This window comes from Mirounga angustirostris, unplaced genomic scaffold (assembly GCF_029215605.1).
Source record: "Mirounga angustirostris isolate CCGP_5_RB_7025 unplaced genomic scaffold, mMirAng1.0.hap1 SCAF_3, whole genome shotgun sequence".
NCBI lineage: Eukaryota > Metazoa > Chordata > Mammalia > Carnivora > Phocidae > Mirounga > Mirounga angustirostris.
The window spans coordinates 118,351,677-118,378,473 of NW_026991711.1; the positions used below are offsets into that span (position 1 = coordinate 118,351,677).

Consider the following 26,797-nt stretch of genomic DNA (forward strand, 5'->3'; position numbering starts at 1 on the left):
TGGGATCGAGCCCCGCATCCGGCTCCCTGCTTGGCGGGAAGCCTGCTTCTCCCTCTCCCACTCCCCCTGCTTGTGTTCCCTCTCTCGCTGTGTCGCTCTCTGTCAAAATAATAAAATCTTTAAAAAAAAAAAACAACAACACAGATAATCCTCATAAGTAAGAGGGAAAGGAAGAGTGCTAGCAAGAGGAGTTCTTAGTAATGAGCTGTTCGGACCAGGTCTTCAAGGACTTGACACACTGCAATTTCTGGCTTTTTACTGTAACGTTTGACTTCTCTACCTTCCACTTGGGAAGTAACAGCATGCAGCAATTTAATGACATAATTTATTCTCTACTCTCTTCACTTGTCCTCTCCCCCAGGCAGTCCTACATATACTCACATTAAGACTATAGTATTTATTTTTTTTAAAGATTTTGTTTATTTAACAGAGAGAGAGAAAGCACAAGCAAGGGAGGTGGCAGGCAGAGGGAGAAGCAGGCTCGCCACTGAACAAGGAGCCTGATGTGGGGCTCCATCCCAGGACCCCGGGATCATGACCTGAGCTGAAGGCAGGCGCTTAACTGAGCCACCCAGGCGTCCTGACAATATTTTTTTTTAAGATTTTATTTATTTGACAGAGAAAGACACAGGGAGAGCAGGAACACAAGCAGAGGGAGTGGGAGAGGGAGAAGCAGGCTTCCTGCGGAGGAGGCAGCCCGATGCGGGGCTCGATCCCAGGACCCTGGGATCATGACCTGAGCCGAAGGCAGACACTTAACAACTGAGCCACACAGGCGCCCCATAACAATATTTACTTTTTAAGAAGGAGTGATATTTTATTTTTTTAAGAAGGAGTAAAATTTTAAACATTATTCATTATTACAAAAGTTAAATATATTCATATTAGAAAAAATAGAAAATAGATACTGTTAATGAGCATAATAAATGAATCCATTTAGTCAATGGATCAATCAGGTGAGATAAAGCCTGTATCACATCCCTCGCTGACCACTTCTCAATGTCTCAGCCCCACATCTTATTCCAGTGCTTGTTGAAGTGACCAGGTCCATGCAAGATTCAAGCAGATTCAAGCAGGTGTAATCTGATCACACCTAGCTTCTGCCTCCCGCTCCCCCTCCAAACACCATTCGTCTCCTGCTCCAAAGCTTTTTAATGCCAACCAAGGCTTAGGGGCACACAGTTATCTACTCCATACTCATGTATTTGCAACCCAAACCCATGCATTTGCAGGAAAGTCATCACCTTTAGGCCACTCTTGACCCAAGAGGGACAGAAGCCAATGGATACATGCTTCTTCATTTCAGCCTCCAGGCACACAGTTCTGAGATGCATTTTATAAGGCTCCTCAAAGCACCCAGGATCAAGCACCTACTGCCCTCAACTGTGGTCAGTTTGACAATGCATGCTTGCTTTGGCTTCCCTGCTTCCCTTTTCCCTTCCTAGGTCCTCTACTCCAACTGGGACCACATCCCAAATAAATTACCTGCATGCAAGCACTCATCTCGGGCTCTGCTTTCTTGGGCACCTAAGCTACAAGTATTGATAAGGAAGTGGACTTGGAAAGCAGACCCTCTGGATTATGGAGCTGGATCACTCACCCACTGCTGGTGGTAAGCAGCATGATGATAATTCCAGGCATGCAGTAGCATCATATTTGCTCTTACCTGGGGTGGATTGGGATGAGGTGCAGATGGAATACGAAGCACTGCACTGAGACATAGTTGTAGTACTTGAATGTTATGGGGTCAATTACAACAATCATGGAGTTGTTTAGCTGTTGTTAACTGCTTTGGAAGCCTTGAAGAGATAAAATTAAAATTACACATCCAGGTCAGTCAACCATTCACACAAGGCACACCGTGAAATGCTTCTGCGGCAGCGTTTAGGTTGACCTTCATCTGAGGCAGCCATGAGGCAGACAGTGCTGAAAATCAGGCTCAGGCACTAACTGTACAGCTGGGGGCCTGCAAAGGAGACCGAATGCAATCTCAATGCATCTCCTGTCCAAGTCAGGGCCCTGACAGGAAAGCAGGTGACTCTATTAGCTAGAATCTGGACCTCTGGTGGATGAGCCTAGGAATCTTAACTCCCTGATTCCTCCAGGCTATTAACAACAGCTTAGTCCTTCTTGCTCGAGGAGAGCTGCCTCCCCTCTCCTAGAGACCCTGCAAAGTCCTCACATAAGGTAGGTGCCCAACAAGGTAATTCTTGTCCTTTTTGGGATCTCCTGCCACATCATCTCTTTGTCTTTGAACCAATAACTTAGAGTCAAATCTCAGCACAGCCCAAGCAGGGAAACATAGTTCCTGTTGTAGAAATAAACTGCTCATTCATCAAAGCAACATATATCAGCAGGAACCAGAGGAAGATAATTTGGAGGGGATCCTGAGGGTTTTAGACCAGGGAGTGCAAAATAGCAGGCTGGATAAAGGATAACTGATTGACATGGGCACACTCTCCTACGACTCTAACTTCAAAGGCCTCGAGAGGACACCAGGACATCAACATCCTAACTGAAATAGCTCCCCTGAAGCTTGGACAGGACAGTGGCTTCCTGTGAATAAGGTGGAGAAGCCGAAGTGAGGAACGGATCAGGAGGATCAGGTAGGTGAGCCTATGAACATGAACTTATTTCTTGAGACTGAAGAACCCACCACCCATGTTTCCTGGGAAGGCACAGAAAAGAATTCTCCCTTCACCAAGGCAGTAAGAAATAAACTAGTATCTTGGGGATGCCCACTGGTGCCTTTTAGGAACCACTTCACCCCCTCTAGGTGCCACCCCTTCCTCCCATTACGGCTGCAGCAATCGGCTCTGTACAGGCTCTTGACCCGCTTCCCACCAGTGTGATCTGACGGTGCCCAGCCTCGCCCCGTCCATGGGCCTTTGGCTTCCTGACCCTGGGCTTCTCGGGCAACAAGGTGCAGGATACTTGGCACTCACACACGTGCAACCTGGTAGTATGAGAGAGTCTTGATCCAGGGGCCGCCCTGGATCAAGGAGGGGCAGAAGGCCGTGGAGAAATGCTTTCCCCTTTGTTTTCTAGGTGGACAGTTCTGACGTGCATCTCACAAGGCTCCTTAAGAAGGCATGGTGTCATCGATCACTAGTTGCTCCTAGCGCTGGTCAACGTATGAAAACATCCTGATAATGGCTTTCACTCTCTCCACTTCTGCTCCCTGGAATCATTTATTAATAGACCATAGGCACCAAAGCTTTCAGAGGGACTTTGGATACAACAAAACCCAATGGCTTAAGGAGAGTGTGAGAGAGATAGTGCTTTCATATGGATCAAGACCTCCGCCTCTTAGGAAATTGGTCCCACAGCAGAAGTCACACTGATGACAAAAGCCTCATCAGCACATACCCACCCCGAATCAACCTCCCACTGAATCTCTATCACAAGCATATAAGCAACACCCTTCTTTTCTTTTTCAGTAGAATCAAATGCTACTAACACACATACCCTCCACACTGGGTCCTTTACACATCAACCTGATCGGCTGACAGCAAAGAAAGTGAATATAGAAACATAACAACGGAAAACAGGGAGGAAAAGGTTTTAGTGGATACTTAAATGAAAGTCTCAGACATTCTTGTAATAGGATTTTAGCTCCAATAATGTAATAAAAAGCTCCCACTACAGGGTCAGGCACTCTAGATATGCTTAATACACTTCTGTTGTTTTAGAGAAAAACGTATCCTTTATTTTAGATCTTCCTTTAGATAGAATAACCATCTACGCCAATATTTGCAGCTAAACAAGCAAGAATATGTCATGACTTCTCAAAAAAAAAAATACTTATTAGTAGCCCCCAAAATAAGAAATCAACTTTTCTGTGCAAGGCCCAACCATACTATATCAGAAATAGGGCTTTTTTTTTTTAAGATTTTATTTATTTATTTGAGAGAGAGAGAGAGCACAAGCGGGTAAGGTGCAGAGAGAGAAGCACACTCCCTGCTGAGCAGGGAGCCCGATGTGGGGCTCAATCCTGACTCCGGGATCATGACTTGAGTTGAAGGCAGCCGCTTAACCGACTGAGCCACCCAGGCGCCCCAAGAAATAGGGCACTTCTTGAGAAAAAGCCAGAATTTCAGCAAGCTGAATATACCCCTCTTTTAAAAATATCTTTTCATGATTTGCTAATATACTAGGCTTAGAGAATCATTTATTCACTAGCTGGGTTTGGGGCTGCAATGCTTTATTTGTGTCAGTCAAAGATAGCAGAACCCAATCAAGGGGTGCCTGGGTGGCTCAGTCGTTAAGCATCTGCCTTTGGCTCAGGTCATGATCCCAGGGTCCTGGGATTGAGCCCCGCATCGGGCTCCCTGCTCCGTGGGAAGCCTGCTTCTCCCTCTCCCACTCCCCCTGCTTGTGTTCCCTCTCTCACTGTGTCTCTCTCTGTCAAATAAATAAATAAAATCTAAAAAAAAAAAAGATACCAGAACCCAATCAAGCCCACATGGGCTATGCCCCAGAAATCATTCATGCTTTTTCTATATTTAGCACAAACAGCACACATATGCTTAACATAAAAATGATTGTCCACAGAAACTGCACAGCAACAAAAGAGCCTTGGTTTTGATTTCTGCATAGATGTTAAAATAATTTAATGCATTATTACTATGTTGTTGACTCCTAAGTGGAGGACAATATGTAAACTCATTTGGCTAGCAAAAAGGAAGTTCGGAAGTAGAGGCTAATTTAAACAGGTTGTCCAATAGTTAATCATTTCGGCAAACCAAGTGCCATATTCTAATCTGCATGAGTATTAAAATTATATTCATACCTGCTTAATCATAGTTGCTATATATCATAAATCATTCTGGATCAAGAAACAAGTAATCAAAAGCTGAATATTTAATAACTGTTGTTCACACTGAAATTTCTTATGCTATTAATATCTAAGTTCCCTTCTGTGACTTTAGGCTATTTTAAAAGGGGGAAGAAATACAGAAATCTTGTTACCATGGAGACTGTAAGCCGGTCAGCCCATCTGCTGAAGAGGATATAAAATTTTGTAAGTAGAATTTTAAAAGCCTTACTATGAGAAAGACTTCCTCAAACACAGTAGGGGGTAGGGAGCTACAGAAAGTCTGGCAAAGGGCCATTTGCAAACATTTGGGCTATCATTATTTTGATACTAACCATGAATTTGCAGTAATTCTTATTAAGGGGAAACTATTAATATCCATACATCAGAATACTAGAGATGTAAAACATATTTTGGCATGTTCTTTGCCAATGTTTATACCATTTTTTAGGGAAAAAGATTTTAAGAATGTATACTAAAAACTAGTCCAGGGAAGCCTATGATTTGGTTTATTTGATTTTTAAAAGTGCTCCAGATATTTACCACAGGTTTTTATAAAACAAATATCATGCACTTTAAACAATTATGGTGTGAAGGTACGACATTTTGAGGACCTTATAATAATATTTAGCCTTTCTCTTCTGTTTTTTAGATATGTGTGCCTAATCCAGAAATTTATTCACTCAACAACTTGTAAACCTAGTAGGCACGAAGCCCTGCCCGAGATGAAGGCACAAGAAACATTATAAAGCAGTTCGTGTCCTTAAGAAACTGAAGGAGGTGGCTTATCTTCATTCATTCACCCATTTATTCATTCAGTAAAGGTTCTCTGAGCACCCACTATGTGCCAAGCACATTTCGAGGCACTGGGAATCACGCCGTGATCAAGAGTGACAAAAATGCAGCTTATGCGCGGGTATAATTTACAATTAGAGGACAGTAACTGAGAGGGGCGGTTTAGTGATAAGAACAAGATGCTGTAAGATGACAGAAATGGCTCCTTCTGCCGGGAGCAATCAGATAAAGATTCCAAAGAGGAGACTTTCGAGCTGAGGCTTCAGAGAGGAACAAGGGCTGGAACAACATTCAAGACCAAGAGAGCACAGTGTGGTGGCAGAAATCTGGAGAATGTCTGTCACGGAGCTGGATTTTCTGTCACACTCCAAGACAAAATGAGAAATCCAGCATGGCTAGAAGGGCTTAATGAATATCAAATTTTAGGGAAATTTCTGTATGCAAGTTGATTTGAAAGTGTAATTATTTTCATAAATGTCTGTGATAGGTGAATTCATTTTCCTAAACAGCAAAATTCCTGGTTAAAGAACATTCTTGTCTTAAGATAAGTATCACAAGTCAAATATAAATATAGCAATAGAAAACTTCTAATGCTGTAAGCCTTTTTCACAGGTAATCTCTCTCAGTCAAGGCTTACAAAAGCCTTGCAATGAGGTACAGCAGTTATTACTCCCGTTTCACAGAGGTGGAAACTAAAACTTAAAGGAGGTAAGTGACATACTCTAGATCTAGTAAAGGGCTAAGCTAGACCCTGAACTTCAGCGTTCACCATAAATATTGTGCTCTTTCTACTAGACTAGAATTTTGTGCCAATTTAAGGGTTTTTACAAAATAACAGGGAAAAGCTCTCACAGAGCAATGTATCACAAACATTACTGGTTTGTGGAAGAAATCTATACGTATCTACTTTGTGCACTTGGCAGAAAAGGAGTAAGGCCAGGAGTGCTGAGAATAGTCAGCCATCAATAAACGCAAATGTCACAACGTCAGCATAATGATTTCCTTAACAAAGTGACCTTCCTCCTTGTTATGGAAGGTCCAAAAATTCACCCGCCCCACCCTTCACCCCCCACTCCTGCAGCAAATCCAACACATTTGGAAGTGTCCTCTCCATTGAAGTGGCTGCTTTAGCTCAACGCTGTTTCCCCTGTGTAGTAAGCTGGCAATCATGGTTTTACTATGTTTCTATGAGAATTTAGCCACCGCCCCCAGATTCTAGTGCCATCACCAAGTCTGGCATTAAATTAGCAGAAAAATGGAATTATTATGAATTTTGAACAAGCTGATACAGAAATGTAAACAAATGAATTGCTAAATATATAACTTAAAAAGCAAACAGGTTAAAGAATGTTAAAGAGATTAGAACGGAGTGCAGGATAATAAAAACTCTGGAAATAATTAAAGATACATTTTGAAAACAGAATAAAAGAGGTAATTGTGAGCATATTTGTCAATCTGCTGTCATTGTTTAAAATAAAGTCCCTTACTAACTGTATTCTTCAAGAGAGGCCTCCCAAAACTTGGGACATCCCCTTCAACAAGAAACACAGTCTTCTAGCATTAAGATCTCTCATTTGACAAGCAACTCAAAGGACTAATCTACTGGGGACATGTCTCTGACTCCAGGGTGAAGAGCAGGGATCTCGGACCAAAGACAAGATTATATGGAGGCAGGTGGGATGGGATTCTATGCTAGATCCAGGAAACCAACCCCAAAGCTAGTATATAGAGAGAGTCAAGAGCTGAGCCAGGTGAGGAACCCCAAGGAAGACCATGTGGACTGAGTTAGAATAAAGCAGGCAGGCAGGGGGAAAATGGCAAGAGAAGAGAAAACAAAGCTGTGTGGTCAATCACTCCAGGAGCTGGGGACCATGAATCTCAGGAGCAGGATGAACAACAGAGGTGAGGAACTCAGAGTAAGTGCCAGAAACTAGCATGTTCCCAAAGCCTTCGGAGCTCCCAACGCTTACCGCCATCAGCTCCACCACGACTACCACCACCCACCCATCCTATCACCATCACCATTACCAACATGGCTACCACCAGCCATGCCCACGTCACCAACACCACCATCTTACCACCATCACCACCACCAGCCCTGCGATCAACATAACCATCATCCCTCTAAGATGTTCTCTTCAGAAGCACAAAGGAACAGGCAGAGGCTTTGAAATTTCAGCCTTCCCCACCAGTCTCTGAAAGTAGAAGGCAGCAGTACTGATACAAATTATGGTCCCTACCCTGCTTCAAAAGCAGCTACAGTAGGTTGTGGTCTTAAATAAAATAATTTGTACCCAAGATATACCTATACTATCCCATTTCTCAAAATTCTCATAACCCTCTGTGAGGCAGATATTGTTATCCCCATTTTATGGGTGAGGAAAATGAGCCTCAGGTCGGTATTACTTGCCCAAGGTCATACACCTCGAAGGCAATGGAGCCTGGACTCACATTCTAGTCGGCCTGATTCCACAGCTGATTCTATTTACAGCTCTGCTGTGCTGCTTCTCTGAAGAAAATTAAGATACAGTCAAGTCCGTAAGGGGATTCACTGGTAGTGGGAGAGACCTGTAAACATATCATTTCTTTTTTTTTTTAAAGATTTTATTTACTTATTTGACAAAGAGAGACAGCAAGAGGGAACACAAGCAGGGGGAGTGGGAGAGGGAGAAGCAGGCCTCCCACCGAGCTGGGAGCCCGATGCGGGACTCGATCTCAGGACCCTGAGATCATGACCTGAGCCAAAGGCAGACACTCAACCGACTGAGCCACCCAGGCGCCCCTAAACATACCATTTCAAAACAATGTGAGAAGTGCTCCAGATGTACTAGGGGATGAAGAAACTAATTCTGGGGATGCCTGGGTGGCTCAGTCGGTTGGGCGTCTGGGTCATGATCCCCGGATCGTGGGATCGAGTCCCGCCTCGGGCTCCTTGCTCAGCAGGGAGTCTGCTTCTCCCTCTGCCTGCTGTTCCCCCTGCTTGTGCGCGCTCTCTCTGACAAATAAATAAAGTCTTAAAAAAAAAAAGAAAGAAACTAATTCTGCCCGGGGCAATAGGAGAAGACTGTACAGAGGATGTGACATTTACACAGTCGTGAAGAAAAGAAGTAGGAGTTCACCAGAAAAAGCAGTGGAGGGGAGAGCAACCCACAGGGAGTGCCAGCAGATGTGGAGGACGGCCGCAGTGTTTACTTCCTCCCTCCCGCTGGCCCTGCGGATTTTCCCAATGTTTGACCTCTGGCCTGACTGAGAGCCTCCCCTCAGGTCTGGTCACATTGCCAGCTTGTCTCTTTGCAGGCACTGAGGCACACTCCCCTCGGCCATACACACAGACACCTGTCTCAGCCTTTCCTAACTCTGGCTCGAGTTCCAGAGTCCAGCACATCCTGAGGAAGTCTGGGATGAAAAGATCTGGTCTGCAGGACTCAGGCATCCAGTCTCCGGCCCAGACCAAAGCATCAGCCACAAGGTGATGAACTGCTGAGGCCAAGTGCCAGTCAGTCGGTGCTAACCAAGGCTTCTTAGACGCCCTCTGTTCAGGCAGAAACTGTCCTGAAGCAAATCCCGGATGGAGCATCCAAATGAAACCACTAAGAGAGTAAAGCTATTGCTCACCTGCATGTCACCAAATTGTAACTAACATCCCTGACATCAAGTCTTGCAAACCAGTGCTTAGGGCACATATTTCGCCATGAGGTCTACTGGGAAAGTAGATTAGAAGGGGAATTGTCCGGAGTTCAAGGTGCCATGGTAGGGGCCAAGGTGCCATGGGACCACACCTGCTTTAATTTTTCTTCCAAGCCCAAAACACTGAGCTTGACACTACGGGTCCACAAACAATTGTCTTCATGTTCTTGAGTAACCTTTCAACCACTTTCTGAGAAGACCCTCAGTCCATGGATCACCTCTAAATCTTCTTTTCAGAAACATGTTTTTCTTAGATACCTCAACTCTTAAAAGAAAACATCAAGTCTATCCTTAGCACAATGTCTCACTTAACTGACAACAAAGACTAGGCCTTACCTGGGTTCTGATCCAGGTGCTGAATCTCAAAATCACTATCATTCTGTTCATTTACCAATCAGTATTTATTAAACACTTACAATGTGTCAGATGCTTATTCTGTTCACCTGGAATGAGCGATGACAAGGATGTACAGGTTCCCTGCCTTTTTGATGCTTACGCTCCTGTAAGGATTGATGGGAACAAATAAGTAAAAAGAAGACTATGCAACTAAGGTGATTTCGGATAATAAAGGAACGTGATAGCGAGTAAACACAAGACGGGGCCTGCCTTTAATGGGCAGCCAGAGGAGGTCTTCAGAAGGTAATGTTTGGGCTGAGATGGGAGAAGGAATGAGAAGGAAGCAGCCGTGTACAGAGCTGGGGAATGAGCATTCCAGCACAAGAGGACAGAGGTGCAAAGGCCCAGAGACAGGATTAACCTTGGCTTATTCAGGGGCGCCTGGGTGTCTCAGTCAGTTAAGCATCTGCCCCAGGCCCGCCATGTGAGGCTCCCTGCTCGGGGCGGCGGGGGGAGTCTGCTTCTCCCTCTCCCTCTGCCTGCCGCTCCTCCTGCTTGTGCTCATGTGCACACACTCTCTCTCTCTGTCAAATAAATAAAATCTTTAAGAAAAAAAAACAACAACCTTGGCTTATTCAAAGAATACAAAGAAGGCCTTGGGCTGGAGGAAGGGGCTGCAGGGGGAGTGCAGAGTAGTAAGCAGGGGTGTGGCAGATGAAATAAGAGTCTGGCAGGAGTTCTATCACTACAGAGCCTTGTAGACAATAAGGAATTTAGATTAGACTTTCACACAACTGAAATCCATTTGGAAGGTTCAAAAGAGGGGAATGCCGTGATCTGATTTCCTTTTTAAAAGGACAACTCTGGAAGTTGTGTAAAGAATGGATGTGGTGGTGAAGGGAAGCAGGGAGACTTTCAGTAGACCGGAAGCGAGATGTTGCGGCTCACACTAGAAACTAGGCTGGTGGCGAGAGAGATGGAGAGAAGTGGATGGATTTGAGATGGCTTTCGGAGACAGAACTGATTGCAAGGATTATTCAGACCCATCAATCCAGGATCATCCCAAAATTCGTCCATGAAGAACAATATTTCAGGACGATGGCCTATAGCATATGCGGATCATCAGTTCATCTACAGCACTGATGTTCACGGGCCCTTCGAGGTGCCTCTAGAAATGCTGCCGAGAGCATGAGGAGGAACCTGGGAGGGTGATCCAGATATAATCCCTCCCCATCAAAGCATCTCCAAGTATGCTGATTATATCACCAAGGACAACATCTGCAATTTCATTGGAAGAAATTTTTATGTTAAAGCCAAACTCTGCAAACCACTACTGTGACAAGGCAGAGTCTAAGTGGCCCCAATAACCATTCTCTCTTTCCGACCAGAAATAGAGCCATCACAATTTTTAGCCTTCACGTGGCTACTCAGCTAGAGACCACATTTCTCAGTCTCCTTTGAAGGCAGATGTAGCCTCACGACAAAGTTCAGGCCAATGGGTTTGGAGCACAAGAAATATGTTTAACTTCTAGGTCATTCCTTTAAAAATGAAACTGCTTATTCTCTTCTTTCCCCTTTGAGCTGCCTAGGAAACTGATGCCTGGAGCAGTCACGCTGGACCCAAAGATGGAATCTAGATGTTGAGAATGGCAGAGCCTGCCCACTAGCCTGGGTCCTTGGAACACTGATCTCTCAGAATAGAGCTATTTACCACTCTGAACTGCCCACCTACCTCTGGACTGGTAAGTGACAAAGAAATATACATTATATCTTCTTGTTTCAGTGGTACAGCAGCTTCGCATATGCCCAGGCAGAGCCTCAACAGCCAATGTATGATCCATCATGTCTCTCATTCCCTCTTTTGCAGCAAACTGAAATATGCCAGGGAATGGCTTCTCTATTGGAGTAAAGAACAACAGCAAGGAAGGCCCCAGACAACCCAGGAGTGTGAATGCACAACAAGTCTGTGTTGCTGTAGTTGTTGTTTTAGGGAAGTTTTTATTACCGCAGCATCACCTGACCTATCCTGACTAATATATCCTGGTTGAAAACAGCCCATGGATTTTTACATAATTACCTGGTGATCCTAATAGGCAGCCAACACTGAGAACCACAGACACTTGTGGACCTTGTATCAGTGGCTCCCACATAATTGCTTTTATTGAACTGTACTTCAGCATGATGAGGAATATTATCTCTACACTGAAGGATAACTATAAGAAACAACTCTAGAATTATGATAGTGTGTCACTTCACGGTTTAACCTACTGTCATACACAGCGCTGACTCTATGAAAACAAGGGACAACTTTCTCTCTAGTCTCAGTGTGGGAAGTATTTGTGCTTTTTCTAAAGAACAACTTTATTTTTATTCTTGGACATTGTAAATCCTGTAACTGATCTTGCTTTCTTCTTTAGGTAGTTCCTATAAAGTTCAGAGTCAAACTTGAGGCTCCCAACTAGCAAGTAACTAGAGTTTTGTTGGCACACATTTTGTGTACTCAGCACACATTCTTACGCTTATTTTCTCCTTAGTTCATTTTATTGGCTTGTGATATCATACGAGCTAATGTAAGTCATTTCTAGAACAAGGCAGGATATAAATATATCTTTAAATAATAAATAAGTAGCACGTGCCACTGACTGGAAGAGAGAAGAGAAAGAAAATAGTTAAGTGCACCAGCTTACCCAAGCGACTTGAACACATGAGATCTGTTATAAAAATATCCACCGATGTCTACTTATTAAATAGTTAATATTGGTTAAAAACAGAAATCCCTGCCTTATTTATCAAAAAATGGGAACCCAAGCTGAACTACATATGCTAAACATTATGCCCCTGAGAAACTAGGGATAAGCAGGAAAGTCAATATTGAAAGCTCCTAATGCAGCGTTTTCAAATGATATAAATCAATCTTGCGGTTCAACTCACCTTCAGCAAAGTTTCAATATGGCAACTTTTGTTATTCTTTATTACAGATTTAAAGCCCCATTAGCTACTTGCTCTTCCTGGTGGCCGTAATAATCATAGCACCAGGAGCTACACCACTCCACAGCCGATTTCCTCTTAATAGCCTCCAGGATACACATCTGCGAACCATCTTACCACATTACACAAATACTTCATTCCTGACAACCCACTCTATTCTCCACATATCCTTTCTTGTCACATGCATATGCTTGAAACCGTTATAAATTCCAGCTCTATCCCAAATTATCTTTCCTCTTGTAAGCTTCTCCAGATCATCTCTTTGTTACCTTCTAAAAAGGATATCGTCATCTAATACTTTCAATAATATTTGATATTGAATGATCCTACGTTTTATGAGTTCATCTCAGCAGCTAAGTGACACAGGATAGCTGCAAAAACTACAGAATACAGTGGTTTCTAGCACGATGTACGAGTTGACCACACACAGCTGCAGACACAGACATAAAGTCCTATCATACTAGAGCTTGAAGGAACCTCATAGGTCACTAGTCCTCCCCACTTAAACCCCCATTTTGCAGACAGAAAAACGGAGGTCCTGGGAAATATTAATTCAGTAGTCATTCCTGTATTAATACTTGTGTCCCAGAAATTCATTCTTGAGTCAGTTATTTGAAACTTGGTATATATTTTCTCATTAAGAAACAATGTTACAGGGGCACCTGGGTGGTTCAGTCCCGGGGCAGATGGAGAATAATGTCTTTTCCTCAGTGGGACCCTACAGAGAGATGCAGGCCAAAAGTACAGAAGCAGGCTTTCCAAGGGACTCTTGGACATGCAGGGCACAGGAAGCTCTACCCAAGTGCCCAGGGGACCAAGTGTGACCCAGAATGGAGGACGTCTGGAACAAGCTTGTTCAGAGAGGCTGAGGAGCATGGTGCTGTGTGTCACCTTCTAGGTTTTGCATGACAAGCAGCATCCTAACTGGAGGAAAGCAGTGTTCTCGTAGAGGCAGAGCGACTACAGCAGGAGAAGCCTTCCTCAAAGGCTGCAGCAGCAGGCATCAATGAGGGACAGAGCTGTGAGCACCCGCTGGACTCCCAGAAATAACGGACAAGATATTAGGAGGCAGGTTTGAGGTCCTATGTCTACCTACACGTAGGAAAGGTGAACAAGCAAAACGCGGATTATTAATGTTGATTCCTTACCACTTCTCCCGTTCCTCCTTCCTCTTATCCCACACATGGTACCTGTCCACAGAGACCCACAGGCTGGTGGCGCCTGGGGACATCCAGCTTACACAAAGGAGAATCTAATAGGTGAACAGACAAAACAGAAGGCCAGCGAGGGGTGCCTGGGTGGCCCAGTTGGTTAGGCGTCTGACTCTTGGTTTCGGCTCAGGTCATAATCTCATGGGTCGTGAGATGGAGCCCTACATCAGGCTCCACGCTCAGCAGGCTGTATGCTTAAGATTCTCTCTCTCTCCACACCTCTGCCCCTTCCCCCGCTCGCACTCTCTCTCCCTCTCTCTCAAATAAATAGGTAAAATCTAAAAAAAATAAGAAGATGAATGCCAGAGAAGGCAGTCTGGAGCCATATTGCAGAGCTTTGTAGGGAAAGGTTCTAGAGGGGTTTGACAAAGATGGTCATCACGTGGAAATGGTGAGACCTTCCTCAAGGAGAAGGAATGGCATGACTGAGTGGGTGGTGGGGAGAAAGCACGGTTTGAGTCTAAGTCTGGGTATGTGTGCTAATATCAAGGGCAGAGGGGACAAGTTTAGATGGGAAAGTGGGGGAAACTGTGAGAAAGGACAGACTCAGGGAGCCTGAGGTCTTTGTTGGGGAGCACGTCTGCTTTGTTGTGATGCACCTTTAAAGGATGGGAAGATGAGCCCATTTGTAAACAGTAAGTCAAGCTACAATACTGTATGAATGACTACAGCCCCTGAAGACTCCTGGGAACAAGCATATTTTTCAAATAGGCTGCTCGTTAACCCAAATCATTTGAAACTGCTTGGACCTCAGACAGTGGAGGAAGAAGTGCCAAAAGGCTTCGGGCATGTTAAAACAGGTATTCTGGGGCAAAAGAGTCCTAACAGATGCAGTTCCAGAAGAAAGCTTAAAATGGACCGAGTTTGATCCCATTCACCCACCCTCCCACTCTACTAATCTCTACTAATGTAGATCTCCACTAATGTAGAAACAGCAATAGTAATAATAACACCCATGGTACAATTACCCTTATAATGTGTATTTGACATCATTTTTATTGATATTATTTGGTTTAATTTTCATTTTATAGGATCAAAAGAAATATTTATGTTAAAGTAAATGAATATGACAACCAATACCAAATGAAAAACTGAGCCTTTCCTACCAGAAGTTCTCCCTATAGCACGGAGACCAAAAGAATAAAAAAATATCCCCCAAACTAAAGCACCCCTCAAGCTTTCTGAAATTAGCAGAGAATATTTGCAGCTGACCTATTTCTCTCCCACACGACTGTGTTGATAATTGACTTTTGTCCCCCAGGGAAGTGCTCAAATATAATTGAGCAGCACCTGCCACATAGAGAGTACAGTTTTATAGACCCAATAATTCCCATAAATATTGTACTTAACTTGGGACTCAAGCACTCTGCTTTCTCCTTAATTGTATCTCCCAAGGAAAAAATATTATAATTACCAAAGCTGAGTTACTATAAACATCTAGATAAAATTTAGAAGTATTTTGGATTATAAGTGTCCAAGACATTTCTCTGATGAAAAATTATTGAAAATGATGGCAGTAACTACTCTTATTGCTTACTTTTTTAATTCCAGTGATCTCATCCTATTATATAAATCCCCTTCTATAGATGAGAGTCACTCAGTTTTGTTCAATTCTGATGACAAGGAGGCCAAGATCACGGATTTGATTTCCATGCGGGTCAAACAGTTTTACTCCCCCACAAAATTCAGCTTTATGACCTGAGACTGTAGCTCTACAATGAATATAAATATGATCTACCCTATTCAATGCCATGACTTGAAAAGCTCTCTGGAACATAGAGTTAAGGAAAGTCATTGCAACAAATGAGAACTATCTTCAAGGAGTTTCAAAGCCAGCTCTATATTCCAGCCAGGTGTTCATGAAACATCAGCCTTCTCTGGTTCTGAAAGCAGGTTGCCATAGCACACGGTGTATCATTATTGTTACCTGAAAGCCCTAAAACTATTCCCTTAAAATTGAATGATTTAGCCTTCGCATTAATTTCGGCTTCTAGCTCTAGTCCTACCCCCTATACACACGTGGGCCAACATCTGCACATTTGGACCAGGGGTACAACTTGAAACCCTCAGGCTGGTGTAGAGAATATGTTAATGAAAAAAAACTGAAGCCAGTCACAAAAGATCACATTTTATTGTATGATTCCAGTTATATGAAATGTCCAGAATAGGCAAATCTATAGACATAGAGACTAGTAGATTAGGGGTGGGGAGGAGTGTGGAGAATGACTGATAATGAGTACAAGGTTTCTTTTGGGGGTGATGAAAATGTTCTAAAATGAGATTATGATGATAACAGAGTACAGCCTCTGACTTCCTGAAAGAATGACTTCCACCCCTCTGTTACACACACGCACACACACTAAGAGGCCAAATAAGAAAGTCACGTCTTTGGACATGTTAACCCTAACAGTGACCATTTTACCCACCTGCTTGAATGGGAAACATAATCAGCATGTTGAGTTCTTGACACCCAGCACTGGGCCATTCGAGAAGAAAGTAGAAGGGTATGATAAATTCATCTACATAATATGCTACTATGCATTTCCATGACTGCTGGTCTTTCCAACACTAAAAAAGAAATTGCAAAAAAGTTTTCCTAAGGAGTTTAAAATTAGTATTATAATATAATATAGTGAACACTACAAAAAGTCACCATTTCTAGTGATTTTGACAACCCAGAAAAATGCAGATTCTTTTTAGGTTTATGTTTACAAAATACTTCTCTCAAAACAAAGACTACTGCCACAGCTATTAAACTGCAGCCCCGGAGAAAGATGCCTCCACCAACAAAGAATGTAAAATGAGAAATAAGATAGGCCCAGCTTGCCATCCAAATGATTACAGTGAAATGATCAGAGAGATTCAGGAGATGTCACAGAAGCTGTACAGCCCCATCTAATTAATGCTTTCAGGACATAAAGCACAAATGCTGAATGACATCCCTTCAGAGTCAAGGAATCACCTCTGTTCTGTGCATGTGTGTAATAAGAAAGGACATGCTCGGGCGCCTGGGTGGCTCAGATGGTTAAGCGTCTGCCTTCGGCTCAGGTCATGATCCCAGGGTCCTGGGATCGAGTCCCGCATCGGGCTCTCTGCTCCTTGGGAGCCTGCTTCTCCCTCTGCCTCTCTCTCTCTCTCTGTCTCTCATGAATAAATAAATAAAAATCTTTATTAAAAAAAAAAAGAAAGAAAGAAAGGACATGCTCAAGAAAATAGGAAAGTTTGCAGATGGGCACGCTGACTCCGGTGAAAATGAGAACTATCTTCAAGGAGTTTCAAAGCCAGCTCTATATTCCAGCCAGGTGTTCATGAAACATCAGCCTTCTCTGGTTCTGAAAGCAGGTTGCCATAGCACATGGTGTATCATTATTGTTACCTGAAAGCCCTAAAACTATTCCCTTAAAATTGAATAATTTAGCCTTCGCATTAATTTCGGCTTCTAGCTCTAGTCCTACCCCCATTCCCTGCCCCAGTTTACGTGGTTAAAGCCACGTACAATTGCTAATGTGTTGCTCCGTAGTCAAGTTCGTAACAACTCTTCTAGAACAAAGGGTGTTGTATTCTACCTCAACGTTCTTCTGGGTCACAAAGTACAAGGGCATACAACTGTGTGAAGCAGGGCAGTACCAGCTGCTCGGATCAGAATGTGTTTCTATAGGGGTTCTTTGTGGGTAACAGCCTAGCTCTTCTCGAGACTCAGCAATTTGCTGTATTCTAACCTGGAGAAGTACTATAAAGACTGTGTGACTGGGGAGGGTGCAGGAAATGCTCCGCACGGCCCCACAGAGGAAATAGTGGTGCAACACCCTGGGTTCAAAGGGAGTGAAAACCGTCCAGGGCCTGTCTCAGGCACACCCTGCAGAAGGACAAACTCAGAGGATCCATGTTGCTGAGGCCTGTAACCCATTCTTGGCGCACACACTCCTGCTGGGAAGGAAGCTCCAGCAAAGAGCGAGCAACAGAGAGGATGACACTGTTCTAGGAAACACTCCGCTCCAAAGTGTTGCCTAAAACAAAGCATGCAGAGGCCAGACAGCAGAATGGGGCCGGCATACCCCTCTGTGCACATGCCTGCAGACATTTCCTAGAGTCTTCAGTGAATCTGAGTGAACTGCAAGCCTGTTCTCCCTGGTTAGGGCTGATGCTTTCTCGGAGTCTGAGCTGCAGAAATGAGACCAAGAAATGGCCAAACTAGGAAGAAGATGAGGAGTTTGGCTAATGCTACAACATCAGCTAGAAAAGATGGGTCAGAACTAGATTGGCTGGGCTCAGCTACCCCAACTGAGCTAGTAGACTCACCAGAAGCAGAGGGACTGGTTTCTACAATGAGCTACACCACATGGTTTGACTCAACCACATTCTCTTTAGTCCCACCCCTGCTTTTTCCCTTGATGAATGAACAAGCAGTCTTTGCTCCTTAACACCCGAGGACGACACTGCCTGGGGAGGCAGCAGAGTCATTAAAGAGAGAGAGCCACAAAAAAACCAAGGTCCTTTTCAGCTTAAGTGTCCACACAGCATCCTATATAACTTTATAGAAAGATTAAAATTTCAATCAAAATTCATCTAAGTTTCAATAAAAAAAAAAAAAAACTCACCATCCTAAACTGAAGGATAAATAGTTCTTTATTCTACAAAAACGAGACTTTAGGGAACTCTGTGTGCCAAGAACAGGGACTAGGAGAAAAGCACAAGTGACTGGTTCACAGGTTAGCTGCCCAGGAACTGGATTTCTCAATGAGGAGCATGGTAAATTCAGTTCCATGTATTCAAGCCCAAGAGCGAGAACAAAGCAGTTGGTTGGCCACGAGAGGCAGAGTTCTTCCTTGGTCTCAATTTGGGAAGATGCATTCCAGATAAAATTCACACAGGAAATAGGTGTGAACTTTTCCCTCAGGTTCACTGTAACTGTATTATCCCACTTAGCCAGGAAGTTAACTTCTAATTTTGTTAATGAACAAGAATCATTATTGTCTTCCATGCAGTTACAATATAATAATGGTTGTGCTGGTCCTGTCCCATTTCCCTCAGATTCATTCCCCCCTTTCTCTGTGCTCCTTTCTATCTCAAGAGGGCCAAGGGTCTGCAGGCTGCTTCCCAGGCTCCCAGTCAGCCGGTTTCCAGCTGGGCTCAGCCAAGGGCAGGTGCATCAGGAGACTGAGGGCTGGCTGGGAGGGGGCGGGGGCAGAGTATTCCTCCCCATTCTCTGCCCTCAAGTGGCTTCTTTAGTAGAAGCTATATATCCTCTGAGTGTGTGTGTCTCTCTCTCAGTAGAAGCTATATATGCTCTGTGTGTGTGTGTCTCCCTCTCTCTTTTTTTAATTGAGGTATAACTGACAAAGAACATTATATTCGTTTTGGGTGTACAACGTAACGATTCAGTATTTCTATATATTGCAAAATGATCACAAGTCTAATTAACATCCATCACCATACGTAGTTACACATTTTTTTCTTTTGATGAGAACTTTCAAGATCTATTCTCTAAGCAACTTTCAAATATGCAATATATTATTAACTATAGTCACCATGCTATAGATTACACCCACCATTACTTACTTATTTTATAACTGAAAGCTTGTACCTTTCACCCCTTCACCCATTTCACCTATTCCCCCACCCCTGCCTCTGGCAACCATTAATCTGTTCTCTGTATCTATAAGCTCAGGTTTTGTTTTTTGGTTTGGGGAGGCTTTTTAGATTCCACATACAGGTGAGATCATACAGTATTTGTCTTATTATTTGATTTATTTCACTTAGCATAATGCTTTTAAGGTCCATCTATGTTATCACAAATAGCAAGCTTTCATTATTTTTATGGCTGAATTACACACACACATATATATTTCTATATTCACACACTCCATAACTTTTTTATGCACTCCTCCATCGATGAACACTTAGGTTCTTTCCATGCCCTGGCTATTGTAAACATTGGCTGCAATGAACATGGGGTGCATATATCTTTTCAAGTTTGTGTTTTCATTTTCCTCAAATAAATACCCAGAAGTGGGATTGCTAAATCATATGGTAATTCTATTTTTAATTTTTTGAGGAATCTGTATGCTGTTTTCCACAGTGGCTGCACCAATTTACACTCCCATCAACAGTGCACCAAGGTGCCCTTTTCTCTACATCCTCACCAACACTTGTTATTTTTTGTGTTTTTATTGTAGCCATCCTAACAAGTGGGAGGTGATGCCCTCTGTGTTTCTGGCTCCCACAAAACAATACACCAGGGGCTCCAGCATCTACCAGGTGACTCTGGCCCTTGGGCTCCAGGAACAGTTTCCTTGTCCTGCTAGCCTAGAGGTCACAGTGGCTTCCCACTGTCACTAACCCAAAAGGTTAGCTTCCAACCTCTCCCATCACCTGTTTAACCATGTCTCTACATTCAAGTCCCTCAGTTGTAAAATCGCAAGTAGTTTTGTTTCCTGGTTAGACTCTGGCTAATACAATGACTACTAAACAAACAAACTTACATGAACCCACGTAAACAAAAATTCCATCTCCTGGTAAAATGAGGGAAAAAACTACAGTCTCAAGATTCTTCAGTTGTTGCTTTGTTCTTCACAGTAACCATACAAGTTAAGAATACTTCCACGATCAGGGGCGCCTGGTTGGCTCTGTCAGTTACGGGACAGACTCTTGATCTCAGCTTGGGTTGTGATCTCAGGGTCACAACACTGAGCCCTGCATCAGGCTCTGCAGTGAGCGTGGAGCCTACTTGGGATCCTCTCTCTCCTTCTCCATCTGCCCCTCCCTACTATGCACTCTCTCTCTCTCTTAGAAAAAAAAAAAAAAGAATATTTCTAGGATCTAAGAGGAATAAGCTCCATATGTCCTTTCATGTGTCCACATTTCTGTTTGTATGTCTGTCCTGATTTTTCAGGGATGAAGTGTGTTGTGATGGAAAAACTGGACAATCTGGGTAAGGTCCCCTGTCTCAGTTCTATTACTACTTGATGTGATGTCGGTACAGGCTTTATGTCCTTGGGTCTTCTCATTCATCTGAAAATGAGGAACTGAAGTATTTTCCCTCTGCAATGTCTTCCTGTTCTAAAATTTTGTGATCCTAAGTTTATGGATGAATTTTGCACATATACACGCCTCTAGGCATATGATTATTCTTAGAGCTATGCACAAAGCATACACCTTCTGTTGATGAATCTGCATTTTATTGGAGAAATGTATCTCCAAATTATAACCCAAAGAATTTTTTTGCCAGCTTGTTTTATTATAGTATCAACTTAGTAACTAAATATGTTTTCAATCTCTAAATACAGTGTGGGTTTACTGAATTATGATCACGATCATTTGATTAGCATACTTAAAAAAAGCCCAAGGTTCTGTGATCTTAAGTAGAAGGCTCCAAAGATGGCTGCAATAATAATAATATGTTCTTTTGTAAGGTGACCTTGCTACACCCCATCAAAAGAGAGTCTATTTCCTCTCCCTTTGAAACTGAATTAGCCCTTCGTTTTGGTTTCGAGACTATAACAGAAGCAATGTCATGTAGCTTTTAACAGTAGGTTTTACAAAATCTGTAGCTTTACTTCTTGGGATGCCCCTTCTTGGAACGCAGCCACCATGTTGTAAGGAAGTTCAAGCAACCATGCTGGGAGCCCAGGTGGAGGAAGACTGAGCCCCCTGCCGAAAGCTCTAGTCGAGTTCTCAGCCAGCAGCCAGCACCAACTGCCAACCACATGTGTAAGGCTATTTTAGATCTTTCAGCCATGCCAGTGCCCAGATAATACCACACGCTGGTCAGCACACTGAAATTTAAAAAAAAAAAAATTGTGTTGCTTCAAGCTGCTAAATTTGGGGAAGTTTTGTTAGGAGGCAATTTCTCCCCATTAAACACAGAGTTTGATATTAGAGCAGAACCCCATGCCTAAAATATATCAAGCTAGTCCTCCACCCATCCGTTCCTTCATTCATTCAAATAAACATTTATTAAACATCTACTATGCTAAATTCTGAAGATACAAAGGAGACCAAATGCAGACCTGTCCCTGCTTATTATCTGGAGGAGGGGACAGATATTAACAGAGAAATCTAATTATTGAGAACTGGCAAAATGCACTCTGGAATGAGGTAGGTGGTTAAGGAACTGATGTCATCAGAGAGATGAGAAAAGTAAGTGAAGACTAGGGGTGCCTGGCAGGCTCAGTTGATGGAGCATGCAACTCTTGATCTCGGAGTTGTGAGTTCGAGCCCCACCTTGAGCGTAGGGATTACTTAAAAATAAAAAATCTTTAAAAAAAAAATAAAGATGAAACTTAGGTCTCAAGGAAGATTACAAGTTAAGCAGGCAGAAGAGAGAACAAGAGCCCTCCACACAGAAGGTTTAGCATATCCAAAGAGCCTATGGCAGAAGGAAAGATGGTGTGTTCAAGTTCTACATCCAAAGCTAAAAGATCATGGTTCAAGATGAGGCTGGAAACGAGTAGAGGTCAGGCTTTGTAAGACTTGCAGTCCTCATAAGGGCAGCCTTAACAAGGACAGGTCAACAGACCAATCATACTCTGATCAAATTTTCTCTCTGAACCCCCGTGGAGAGAAAAATGGGAGTAACCTGGAGGACTCCATCACACAAACTCTATGTGCAATGGCACCCAGAGTATTTCAATATTCAGTGCACACAGGCATTTTGCCCACACCCTCATTCCTTGCTACACTTCACTATATTATGTGTATATACCTATGTCTCCTTAAGTAGATTACAAAATCCTTTGGGTTCAGGAGCTCTGTCTCATTCATCTTTTCATTCCTCTTTTATAGTATCTAGCACAGTGCTGGGCACACAGCAAATGTTTATTAAGTGTTTCCTAAAGTTTTAAAACACAAATAAATAGGGGCCCCTCGGTGGCTCAGTCGGTTAAGCATCTGCCTTCGGCTCAGGTCAGGATCCTAGGGTCCTCTGGGATCGAGCCCCGAGTCCAGCTCCCTGCTCAGCGGGGGAGTCTGTTTCTCCCTCTGCCCCTGCTTGTGTGTGCGCATACGCTCTCTCTCTCTCTCTCACTCACTCTCAAATAAATAAAATCCTTTTTAATTAATAAATAAAGAAAGAAAGAAAGAAAGAAAGAAAACATTAATAAATCCACTCACAAATGTCTGTCAGAAGTGATCTCCTAGGAAAAAATTCTACAGGCTCATTTGCAAAGCCATTCCAATGACAGCAACACTCTTAAGAAAGTCTTGTGTGAAACATCATTCCTTTCCTGTTGTAGCAATTCTTGAGTTTTATCCTCAGTGAAGACGGACAACAGTCCATCACATTTCCAAAGAATGCCTCTGTGTACACTTTGAAGATCATTACTGGGTCACCCAGCTCTCTCTTCTTACAGTGGCAAAATACTTCATCTTCTCACCTTTCCTCAAAGAAACCATTTAGTTGTTCCCTGGATTCATTCCAAAATCTCCATCCCTCCTAGATTATGGAGGCCAGCAATCGAGGAGCCCACAAAACAAGGCCAAAGATGCCTGAAGGACTTTGTGAGCAGTCCACAGAGCAGAGGCAGGCTCTCTTTCTCAGTTTGCTTGTTTTCAGGCCAACTCACATGGGCACACAACACACACAAACACTAAAACTTTTTACCAGTTTAAAGAATAAACAGTTTTACTAGGTGAGTTTGCCAACTGTCCTCTGTTCTTCACCACCAGCCCTGTCTTACACATCTGATTTGACATATCACTTTTTTGTGAGAGGGAACACTTTCCCTCCCTAAATTTGTAAATAATATGACACCAGAAATGAGCAGCACTATTTTGCTGGCATTCCCACTATTTTCATCATGTGTGAAGGCACCACACAGACTATGAAATATCACCAAGAAATTCCATCCCTCTAATGTATCAAGAATTCAAAAACAATAAACCACTGGTCATTCTACAAATAATGAGGCTCTAATAACATAAGCAGCTGTTGTGCTTCTTAAAAAATATTTTTTTGGCACTCAGGTGAAAACTCTTCAATTTTACTTCAAAAAATACTGTTAAATTCCATTTGCAATAACTTTTCATCTCTTGTCAAAGAAACAAAAATCCCTCAGTTATTTTTATTGTAGCCATTATAGAAGTCTATATTATGCCATTTAAACAAGATCATGTGTAAGATACTTACTGAGCTGTAAGTGCTCACAAAAATTATGTATTATTTTTGCACAGAAAAAACAGGAAGATTGTGTATATAATGCAATTATACCTAACTCCTAAATTTAAATTAGACCATTTTATTAAATCAACAAATCCCAGTTTCAGAAAAACTAATGAAATATATTTGTTCTAAAAATGTGCATTGTTTGGGGTACCTGGGTGGCTCAGTCAGTTAAGCCGGTTAAGCATCTGCCTTTGGACTGTCTGCCTTTGGATCAGGTCATGATCCCAGGGTCCTAGAATCGAGCCCCACATCCGAGCCCCACATCCGGCTCCCTGCTCAGGGAGGAGGCTGCATCTCCCTCTGCCTGCAGCTCCCTCTGCTTGTGCTCTCTCTCTCTCTCTCTATCAAATAAATAAAATCTTAAAAAATAAAAATCTGCATGATTTAAATTACTCCCAAAATTATTAGCATGCAATATTTTACATTTTTAAGACAATACATAGCAACACACTTAACAAGAACTTATAAATGGATTAATCTCAATCATTTATTGGAGTAAATTGAGGAAAGAATAAGGATATCAGAAAAATATAGATTGTTTTGTTTGTGGCTGGAAGAGTAAAGCATTAGTGAAGTGATAGTGTAGATGAGTTCAAAAGTTTTAGTCAAACAGTTCACAGAATACACTGCTGTATAATTAGTATTTCTAAGAATTTGCAACAAAAAAACACTACCAAAAATAGGCACCTACAAAATAAACATCAACAAGATCTCAGTCACATAAGTCAAAAATTTTTTAAAGGTGAAGAATGTCTTTGCTTTATCAAATACACAAATGACCCAAGCAAGCATTGCAAAGGAGATAGAATGCACTTTTAGAATGAATTCAGGATCTAAAATATATTTATTTTAATAATGCAAACGCTTGGTGTTCACTGAATTAAACAGTAGTAGTAATAATTTGTTTCCAGAAAATGAATATCTGCATAATAAGTATTATCTAAATATGTTTTATGAACCCTTTAGAAGAAGTCTGAGTCCAATTCTGAATCTAAAACCCATTTGTCGTGGACAATCTGTTTAAATTGATGATAATCACTAAGGAAACACACCGCAGCTGCCACCCTTGGTTAAAAACACATTACACAATGTTCTGAGTGACCGAGAGGGAAAAGAACTTCCCAAGGTCATTCCAGCAACCCACAGCAGAGCCTGGAATAAAAGCGTCTTGGGGCGATGACCAAAGTATTCCCAAATCACCCGGAAAGCACACACCTCCACAGTTTCTGTTCCAAAGAAAGATCAAGGTGATTCACTTTTGCATGATCTCGCTAGCACCCAGCACCTATGTAGAGATGGTTTCATTTACAGCACATGGGCAGTACAAAAATTAAGGACCAATCTCCTATGTCAAGGTGAAAGAGATCTAAGCATTCAGTGTAACCGGCGATCTTTAGCACACAGAACACTCACTAGAACCACGCAGAAGGAAACAACCACGAAGAAAACAAACACCAAGTGTAGTACCACCCAGACCCCGGGACTGAGTGCCGGCCTTGGCTTATTTTGATTTGACCAGATCTGGGAAGTCCTTCCCTAGTTAAGCGAACCAAAGAAGAGGTCCCAAGTGACACCAAACTTTCTGTTCGAAGTGTCTTTCATTTGACCAGAGCTTGCAGATCTCTCCCAAGACCTAGACGGAGAAGAGTGTTCGAAATAGGGCAAAACAGCAGAGTCCGCGAACTCTCAGCCAGATCAAACCATGTACCGGGCCCCAGGGGCTCTGGTTACCTAAAGCCAAGTACACGACTTGAAGACGTTTCTCCACACACAGAAAGCGCAGCTAGAAATACTTTCCAGTCTTCAACTCAATATTCCTGCCCTAAGCCACGTCTCCACCAACTTGCGTCCGCACGCACGAACTTCCAGGGCGGCGCGGAGCCGCCTGGCCGCGAAGACAGCGCGCAGGCGGCTGCAGAAGAAGGATGCAGCGGGAGCGCCGGGCCCCGGCCGGAGAGAGGCGCGCAGAGACGCGACCCGCCGCTCCGGCTCGTGGGGGCAGCGCTCGGCTCTCGGACCCCCGCGCCCCGCACCGGGCCTTCTCCCCAACTTGCCCATCACCGCCGCCCCCCCCCCCCCGGCCACGCCGCCTCCCCGAGTCCGCCTCCTACCTGTCTGAGGATGAAGCTGGTTGAAGTGGTGCTGCCATCGGATCTTTTCAACCTGCTCCTCCGGGTCGTGGTGCCTCGGGCCACCTGGACTCGACACACGGGGCCAGAGAGAAGCCGGTGAGGACCGAAGCGTGGAGCCGGGCGACCACCCCGGGCTAGAGTCCGCCTCCGGACCAGCTCCCGGGGGTCTCCCAGAGCCCGCAGCCCAGTCTCCTCCGCGGTCCCCACACACAGCCTCTACCCCCACCCACCCACCACAAGCCTCGACGGCTGAAAAGATGCCCGGGAAGAGCAGCCCGCGAGCACCCACCACATCCATTAACAAAGACTCTCGGGGTGCGGGGTCCGAGTGTCCGGCATCGGCTGGGGAAGGCTGCGGGCTCCAGAGCGGGAGCGCTGAGACCGACGAGGTGAGGAGGAGGAGGAGGTGGAGGAGGAGGAAGAGGAGGAGGAGACAGAGGAGGAGCTGGAGGAGAGAGGGACGCGGAGGAAGGGTGGGAGAGCGGCGCGGCCGACTGCCAGGACTGGGGGCCCCGCGTGGCCGACAGGAAGGCGGGGCGCGCTCGGGCCGCCGGGGCGGGGGGAGGGGGGAGGGGGGCGGGGGGAGGGGGGGGGTACCTGAGAGGTGGGGGAGTGCGGCGCGTCGGCCCGCCCGTTTTTGGCGTAAGAGGCGGACATGGTTCACGGCCGC

The 26,797-nt window shown here is 43.8% G+C and overlaps 1 protein-coding gene across 1 annotated transcript in view; it reads right to left on the reverse strand.

Annotated features, from left to right (window-relative positions):
• Nucleotides 1-26,566, reverse strand: part of CACNB4 (calcium voltage-gated channel auxiliary subunit beta 4) — a 246,542-nt gene extending 219,976 nt beyond the window's left edge. Inside the window, exons 1-2 of the mRNA XM_054506216.2 lie at nucleotides 26,417-26,566; nucleotides 26,107-26,190 (exon numbers count right to left, since the gene is read on the reverse strand). Of these exons, the coding sequence (XP_054362191.1) occupies nucleotides 26,107-26,190; nucleotides 26,417-26,425 (93 nt within the window). The 5' untranslated portion in view covers nucleotides 26,426-26,566. The remainder of the gene's footprint in view (nucleotides 1-26,106; nucleotides 26,191-26,416) is intronic.
• Nucleotides 26,567-26,797: the final 231 nt, after the last annotated feature.